This window comes from Aptenodytes patagonicus, chromosome 4 (genome assembly GCF_965638725.1).
Source record: "Aptenodytes patagonicus chromosome 4, bAptPat1.pri.cur, whole genome shotgun sequence".
Classification (NCBI taxonomy): domain Eukaryota; kingdom Metazoa; phylum Chordata; class Aves; order Sphenisciformes; family Spheniscidae; genus Aptenodytes; species Aptenodytes patagonicus.
This window is the reverse complement of record NC_134952.1, coordinates 12,306,911-12,316,059: the sequence shown is the minus strand read 5'-3', so window position 1 is coordinate 12,316,059 and position 9,149 is coordinate 12,306,911. Positions and strand designations below refer to the sequence as shown.

The 9,149-nt window shown below is 39.1% G+C and overlaps 1 protein-coding gene across 4 annotated transcripts in view; it reads right to left on the bottom strand.

Annotated features, from left to right (window-relative positions):
- Positions 1-569: 569 nt before the first annotated feature.
- The window catches only part of AFAP1 (actin filament associated protein 1), a 121,577-nt gene continuing 112,997 nt past the window's right edge, over positions 570-9,149 (bottom strand). For 2 of the 4 annotated variants that reach the window (XM_076335884.1, XM_076335886.1), the window contains 3 exons: positions 8,939-9,100; positions 6,910-6,960; positions 570-4,206 (listed from right to left, as the gene is read on the bottom strand). In XM_076335884.1, coding sequence (XP_076191999.1) covers positions 4,180-4,206; positions 6,910-6,960; positions 8,939-9,100 — 240 coding nt within the window. In that variant the 3' untranslated portion in view covers positions 570-4,179. The remainder of the gene's footprint in view (positions 4,207-6,909; positions 6,961-8,938; positions 9,101-9,149) is intronic. The other 2 variants (XM_076335885.1, XM_076335887.1) reach the window with 1 other exon arrangement.

The window sequence follows — 9,149 nt, the reverse complement described above, 5'->3', positions numbered from 1 at the left end:
ATTTTCTACTGAAGCATGACATTTGGTAATAATTTTAGTGTAATGGGAGCAAGGGCTGAATCTAAGAAAAGCAACAAGGAGTTAATTATGGCTTATCACTTTTCAATCTCATCTGTCAGTCATCTATAAGGAATTGCTATGTTCATCATTAAGTAGCCTGATAAATAGCTTGGTTTGATTTTGACCCACTTTATTTTTTTAGGGGTAATTTTTCATGTCTTACATTTTACATTATCTATTACTGGGGTTGACATCTAAGCAAACTGATGCAGTAACACTCAATAAGCGGTAACTTCTGCGATGAGCTCTGAATACATTGAACTTCCCTTTTCCGTTGCTGGACTATCCCTTAGATAGACTGCACTCATGTTGCAGAAGGTCATTGCACAGTTCAACGGGGACAGAACTGATACCAAAAAAATACTAATTCTAACCTGCCCAAGCATTTTTCAACCGACTGGCACGGGAGAATGGTACTTGGTTGAGGAGGACTATTGCGGGTGTCTGTTAAGGTGCCACCTACTTATTATACTGACAATTACCAAGAAACAACAATGCAAATATTTCTTTTTTGACAGGTAACTTTATTAATAATGATCTTGGATCTGTCGCACCTACCAGGTGCCAGTCTTTTTTCACACTCTGCAAGACTTTCTGAAGAATAAACTAGAAAGGCATAAAGTTAGTTGAAGCTACTAAGACACACATTTGTAGGTGGGTCTCTTTTGGATTTTTTTTTTTTTAACACAGAAGTTTCCATGAATGTGTGTCAAAAAACTTAAATACATTGAGAAAAACAGTAGAAAGACTATATTTACAGTCAGTTATAATGGGCACTGCCAACATATCCAATAACAAAAATAAAACAAAAACTTTTTTCATGTTTCTTTCATGCTTTTTTTCACAGAGATTTTTAAATATGATTTTGTTTTTTAAAAAATACAATAAGGAAATAATTACATTCTTAATATGAGAACATTATCTTACAACGTACAGCCTGGGCCAATTAATTTGAAAGTGTCTTTAACAAAAATTGATACTAAATTAAGTATTCTCCATTTGAAAAATCAAATTGCCACAATCATCTCATTAAAAAAAACACCGTTGATCCCCCAAAGTTATGATCTGTTTTTTTTTTAAAAAAGCATCACCCATAAAAAGACAATAAAAAAAAGCACCTGGTACAGTAACAGGAGTTTGCTGAGGAAGCACAAGTGTAACATTTTCTTAAAAGATATAGAAACGCAATGGTTTAAAATACAAGAGTTTTCCTTTAAAACAAAAGTCATGCTGCTCTATTGCTGACTTTGCCTGGTGATCCTGAAATCTCAAATTGGTGAAAATACAAGTTCTGTCGCTTTTTATAAAAAATTGTACAGCAATAGTACTATTCAACAAAACGGAGTATATTTCACAGCACCAAATGTGGTCTACAGAGAGGTTATTTCCCGAGGTTTTTTGTTTTCCTCCTTTCAAAACCTTGGCCATCATATAGAATAGACATGTCACTAATGCAAAGTGTGATGGTACCAACGTACTTACACATTAGAGACATACAATTACAATACGTGCCGGGTTGGGGGCGAGGGGGCGGTGGTGGCTTTACGGAGCCTTTGCTGGAGGAAGGGTGAAAGATGCTTAATTTTGCTGGCAGCCCCTGCTGCAGCAGGCGCTATAGGTGCCGAGGGCGCTATAGGTGCCAAGGGTGCTATAGGTGTCGAGGGCGACTGGCGTCTACAGCAGAGCAGAAGGCTGCGGCCCTGTGGCTGGGGTTCTGTGCATGGCCCCAGCACCATGCGATTTCTGTTTGCTTGGACAGAAATTTGCACACTTCTATCTCAGGCATGGATTAAAACCTGTCCTTGCCAAGGATTTTTTTTTTTTTCCCATTGGATATAGGGGGTGGAAGATACAATGCCAATATTGGGTAAACAAGACAAGTGATTTGGCTTTTGACTATTCTGCATTACTTGATGCGGGACCACTTCTTAATGGCAACTGATACATCATTGCAAATGTTGACTAGAAGCCTAATTTGCATCATAAATATGTACAGATATAAATTAAATATTTATTGAAATATACAAATAAATAACTTAATTTGAAATAAAAAGCCTAAATGAACTTACTTTTGCTTCAAATTTGTTTCTGCTCATATTTATGGGAACTTGATACTGTTTAGTCCACAATCATACAGCATAGAATGTGCCCTCCACTTATAGAGTTAGTAAGTAAGCAGATGACCTAAAATAATATAAAAAAATCCCGTTTTCAGTGAAAACCACACTGACACTTGCTTCCCTACTGTATCTGCATTCCTGCGGCACTTTGTACAAAGCATAGTCCCAAGAAGCAAAGAGCCTTTTCTCATTTTGGGCCCCGCTTCTACGCTGCTGAGGTCGATGGGATCTCTGGCACTAACTGCATCTGGGAACAGGACCTGTGTCTTATCAACCATCAGGTTTTTCTGATAGCTCTGTGCCTTCAAATCCCACCAGCTCCCGCAGGAAGTCCTCTGGCATCCAGCTCAGCTGGGAATCCCAGTGTACCCTTCAAGAGTTACACACACCTACTCCTAAAGTTAAGAGACAAACTATAAGCTGGGCCATAAAGGGATGTGATCCTTGATACCTGCTGTGGTGCCAACTTCTGTGGTTTTAATTGCAAGTCTTAAATAATTATCAAGACTCCAGCCCTAACATCTGTGATTATTTCAAAGTATGAGTAGTGTTTTAATTTTTTTAATTAAAGTGATTTTCTAGTCCTCACCGTTGACGAGGAAAAAAATCTTGAGAACGTGATTGAAGGCTCTCCAAAGGCTTAAAAAAACCACAGAGAAAAAATTAAAAGAACCCAATTCGTTATGTGTTTTTTTCCCCGCTCTCTCTCCTGACTTTTTAAAGCCAATCTTGAGATTTTGAAGGACTTCAGTTGGCAATTTACTGCATGTAAGTTCTCAGGAGTGACATGGATGGAGACAAAGAAGAACAGATTTCTGTAATTTTACAGACTAAAATGCAAGACGCTGTTTCCTAGTAAACAGAAATTGGCTCCTGTCTGAGAAAATCCCCAATTCTTTGTAAAATTGTTCATAAAAGAGTCTGGAAAGTATCATCTTTTCAATCCATCTTTCTCAAAAATAATAGCTGAGGTCTGAAAAGACGAAGGAAACTAAGTACAGCAGTGTTCTATAACTCAAGTTTAACAATACTATATCATAAAAAACAAAACAAGACTGACTGCGTAAGCTATTCTGAGTTGCCATTATCTGTTGAGGATTAATTTCAATTACGTTTTCTTTTTCTAAAAGTATAGAAAAGAAGCAGTATCTAAAAATACCTTTTGCCTTTTAAAAAAATCAGGAACAAATCATAGTTCGACAACATGACCTTAGAAAATGACTGGTGCTTCGGAATACTAATAATGAGAATGTACTAAAATGGTTTTTTTGTTTTTCAAAGTATGGCAGCTTTTTATCTCCCAATGACAAAAGCATCTGTCTAAGTAGTATCCAAAAAATGCTTCACAGCTGAGTCGTGTCATCCCACAGTTTCGCACCAGCGTAGAGGACAGCGGCACCGAAGAGCTCCTGCCTTCTCGGCCAAGCAAGCCATGCCATTTCTGTGAATACATTTCTTCAGTTTTCTTTTGCCACATGAACCACTAACAGCACGGTGACTGCTAATGAGCAAGACTTCACTCAGCCACCTCTGTGGCAGACCTCGCAAAGTCAGTTTTAACCTGTAAGAGTACTTCTTATCCATAATGATTTCACATCGGTCTTAACGCACCAGTCTTCAGTGGTGTTCAGGCCACCTGATGCGATATAATTAACATTGCTGGTCTATGCTGTTTCAGCAAAGTAAACTTTCAACTGTGACTTTATGCTCCTTTTTACTTACTATGGTTGGTTTGGTTTTTTTGGTTTTCATTTTCTTTACCAGTGAAGTTGAAAATAAAGAGTTACGGCTAATAAAAAGGGGCACACGTAGTTACACAGCAATACAGTAGAGGGAATACAGGCAAATTAGCGCCAAGCTACCATTAACCTAACAGAATTAGAAAACCTCTTTCTTACGTTGTATCGCTTGATACCACCTTTCAGATCAGTCTTTTGCAGCCTATGTCTTGGTCCATAACAGGTAAGGCCTTTATGGAAAGTGAGTGGTTTTGCTATATTTATGTTCCATTTTTCATCTCCCATTCCTGGAAGGGGGGGAAAAAAAAGATACAGAAAGTGTTGGAGAAATCAGGATATTTCACTGATGTCATCAGATCAGCCAAAGCCAGCTGAGGTCAGTAACAGTTTTTCCATTTAACATTTCATTGGATCCAGCCTTCTGCCCACAAATTAGTTAGGGAATGCTAAGAAGTATGTCCTGATAGTGTCTGTGCGCAGCTTCCACCCCTCCGCAACTATATATGGCAACTTCTTCTCTAGCGCACTACAAATAAGCCAAGTTTGTTTTCTGCAAAGGGTACTTATGGAGCAAATTCACACACCACAGTTGGTCTAAAGCACTCAGCTGGAGCTGAGTGAGAGGCTGATTTAGCATATAGGGCTTTCTAACTTACTTGCATGAGACAGCAGGAAGCACTCAATATCTCTCATAGCTGACACCAAGTGATTGCTTTACTACTCTTCAATTTTTTATTATAAAACTCATGGCAGACACACGTTTCTATGGCTAACAAGGGCAACTTACTGAGGTAGAGAGACTTACAGGCAGGGTAAAACCAAACAAGTTAGTTTACATTGCATTTGTTTCCCGTATACATAATCCAAGTTGAACTATTGCTCAGCAAGTTAAAGAAATCACCTTGCCTTTCCATGCCTCAGTTTCCCCACCTGTTAGCTGAGGACAATGACACCTACCATCCACAGCAAAGCACAGAATCTATAATGATTTCATCCCTAGATCTCAGAGCAAGGTATTGCCATTTCTTCAGCCACATAAGTGAGAATTGTGAGATAGCTATAAACCCAGTTAAATCAGACTTGTGGCTATTGAGTGATACCTACAGTATTTCCTAACACTACATAGGAGCAGAAGAGCTGAAGAGGGATGGGCTCAGCCTAGGACATCCGTACTGTACCTACTCCCTGAATCACACCCTTACAGTGATCAGAAAATAATGACGATATGAAGGACTTGGCCCCTCGCTGAAGTAATCCCCGTGGAGCAACCGCCCAGCTGTTCCTAGCCAGGCACTGGGTCTACAGATTCCTCTCCCACCCACTATCATCTACTCTGCAGAGATAATCTGCAGGCAGCCTGCTGACTTGGCTCCCAACCTGAATTCCTGAATTTAACACTCATTCCACAACATTTAACAGCTCTGACTGAAACCTGTTACTTATCCATGTAAATATCTATTTCTGCTGCTCAAAGCAGTAATAGCATTAGTTTGGCTAAACAGCTGCACGACTATGACACCTCTTCAACCATTGTAAAGCAACAGTAAAGGTCACAGTTGGTGGCTGCTTTAGCAACGTAAGAAAAAAAATCTTGGGTTTAAAGCAGGTTGACAATAGTTTATTTTTTTTTTCTTTTGTGGGCTTTTTTTCCTTCATTTAAATGGTACTTTTATTAAAATACAGTATGTTTTAAATATTTGGTTTTACACTTCAAATTATGGTAAACCTAAACTTAAAACACAGTATTGGTAAAAACTAAATTACTTTAAAATGGATATTGAATGTATATTCTTTATGTATACGCTGCCAAAGCTCTAAAGGAAGTTGTTGGCTAAGCAACTGGGAGGAGAATTTTTCTAAGTGTTAAATAAGCCTTGAAAGCAGTAGCTTCTTTTGCAGGTGCAGAAGGAACTTTTTCTTTGTTTCCATTTCTCCAGCAGGTTCACACCAATGAAAGAATGTTTAAGTCAACACTGACAGCCTGACCGGGAGCTGGGAAACTGGGAGAGCTCCTTGTCTTCTCCAGTCCCTGAACATAAGCAAAATGTAAGCTGCTGACATTCACCGGTCCACCAGTTTTGAAAACAGATCAGAAATGCGCATTGCAGTTTCCCTGCTACACATAAAATTTAGTTTTAGAAATTCATTTGAAATGTGAAATATTTAAATAATTGTTTTTCTTGTACAGCAAGGATATTTGGGGTATTTTACTTCTCTAGGAATGCTAATGCAGAATATTGTTTTCCACGTTTTAATACCGTCTCCATTTCCAGCCAAGTAGAGATTAACAAAATTGCACTTAAAATGCCTTCTGACTTCTTAAAAATATGCATTATTACTTTCTAAAAAAAAAAATAAAAGCATGTTACAAACAGAAAAGTTAAAATAACCCAAATACATGTATGCATATATGTGTATACGTAAAGTATATGTCCTACACAGTCAATCCCCAAATTGCTGCTAGTTCTTAGATTTAACACTAGATCCGTCCTCTTGCTTCTCTCTGTATTTCCCTCTCGTGTCAGTGCATCTGAGAGGAGAGAGATTTTGGTGGAGCAGCTTCCAAACCTGCTGTTTCAGGTGCCTCGCCTCCCCTCCGAGGCATTGCTGTGCCATACAGCTCTCAGAGCAGGCTGCACAGTGCACACATTTTGCAGCAGCAGCTGCCCTAGCAGAGCGCGGCGCAGTGCTGTGAGCTCACGACAGTGACATGAGGGTGGCTGCAAACACAAGGCTGGCTGGTGACAGACTCGGCATCCTTCGTGCAAGGAAAGAGCAAGAAGGGAGGCATTCAGTGCATTCAAATACATACTGGGGAAAAAAAATAATGTGCCATTTTGAACACTTATACAACTCCCTCATAACATTGGGAGCTTTGCCAGTTGCTGAAGATGCAAGCGTTAGCACGACCTGAAACCTGTTTCACGCCCACATATTACACTGACATCCATGCGTGGAGAGCCAAGTAAGTTCTGCTCTGGGATACTCACGTGTGACGCCCTTTCTTTAGCCACATCTATAAGGCCTGGGCTCACGCATAACTGCAAAAGGCCAAAAGAATTGAGAGCCAGATTCCACCCTCACATATGTACAGTTAACTCCCCCTGAAAGCGGGGTGTGCTGCAGATGCATACCTGATGGCAGACTTTGGCTGCAGCTCCTTGCGAATGGGCTGAGTACAGCTTGGGTTGCACTATGTAATTCAGCAAAATTTCACTCAATATTTAGTGTGTGAGGTTTTAGGAAAAAGCTGTTAAAGCTGAATTGGATACTTTGAGTTGTTTTTCCCAGGATGGGAAATATGCTTAGTAGCTCCATATCCTTTCTGATTAGCCTAATCTTATATCCAAGATTCCTCTGCAAAAGAGCTTGACAAACCTATCGTGCCATCCAAAGCACAGCAATACCGAACAACACAGCAGGGTTTTTCCTGTATGGTATATGCTGAGCATAAAAAATGTACTACAGCTGGAAGGTATTCTTTACACCAAAAATGTTTAGCTTTTTATAGTGCCTTGGTTTCTCCAGCTCTAAAGATTAAATGGCTGGCTTTAATGTGCCTGTCCAGTGTGTAGCACAAATTCATGCTCCCTTTAAACACGGTAGATAGATAGATAGGTAGAACATAGGATTATGCTCTAACTGCTAGACCACATTCCCCCAAGTAACGCTGTGCTAACATGCAAATCTAAGATGAAGTGTATAGTTAAGAGATGATATCTTTATGAGACAAATGAGGGTATAATTGGAATACACTGATAAGCTTTAGAGCACATGAATCCTTCTTCAGCTTTGAAACACAAGCAGCAAACTTCGAAGTTAAATAGAACCAAAACCTATTACTCTGAGTTTAATTATTCTTATTTGAATTTAAATGAATCAGGCTAACTGGCAGAAAAAGCAGTTGATGTCCGTGGAAAAGATGGAGGAAATGGTGGCAGAAGAAGGGTGAGAAGGCTCTTGTATAAGCGGGAGAAGTAATTCATGGCCTGGGCAATGTAGAGAGGTTAAAGGGGCTGGGGGGAGGAAACGGGAGAGATTAGGATGTGCCAGAAAACCAAATCATTTGTTGAGATGATGATTTTTCATTATCTACTACGCTTAGGTGCCAGGCTCATGCTCAGTCACTGTGAATGTATATAATCAATGAAGACATGTAACAAAAGTTACTTAAAAAAATCCCTATACAGAATACTTCATTGTTTTGAAAAAAGAAATGGACTGCATGAAAGACAAATGTCTATGATTATTATTGTTTATAATTACAATTAGCAGTGAACTACTAAATCAACAGAAGCTTGGGCCAACGCTATTACTGTCACCCTTGGTTATGTGCTGCCCACATGCTTATGTTGCTAGCAAATTTAGCCCAAAAGAATGGTCATAAAAATCTCATTTAAACTAAAGCACAAAAATTAGAAAATGCTAACAATACAAGAGGAACGCAAACTTCAGCCTGGTACTTGTGAGACTAAATTAAATTAATTCAATTTCTACTTTAAATGTACATTAAGAGTAGATACTTGTACAACACATCGTTGATTACTATAACGTAGAACTATTCTTTTCTTGCACCAGCTGGCAAAGATCAGACCCGATCTTGTGTTGTTTCAGAACACTTACTATAACAGTGTTCTTTTAACCACTTCTCTGCTACACAGATTAGTGTAACTTTAGGAATTTTAGATGGTCTGTCTACACCAGAGACCACTTACCTTGCAGATTAAATCTATAAAGGAACAGAGTAAAACAGGGAATGAGAGAGTAGAGTCAAATCTGTCTCCCAAACTCCTTACCAATTCTGCAAAAGGTTTCCCAACATCAACAGTATTTATGTAGTAATACAAATAATTTAGATATGGTGCATTCTCTTCTTAAAGCTAAATTTCACCCACAGGAGCAGCAGGAACCAACTTTTCCCTCTCTCCTTCTCTGTCTCTGTCTTGCCACAAGCAAATAAGATTTCTTTAAAAGTAAGAAAAAGGACAGACAAAGAAAACTAGACATAAGCCTTCTCACCTTTGCTTTTCGAAGGACATGGCCTCGACATGGAGAATTATTTGCCGAGGGAGGTCGCTTCAGAGCTGCTGCGCTGTTCACAGGTATTGAGCATTCAGTATCACTGGTATCACAACTGGAGATTGGAGAGTTTTCCAAAGTTCGGTGCTTGAAAATTGGAGACTAATAAAGAGTGAAAACCCTACATTGAGTTTCCTTTGAATAGTCACAT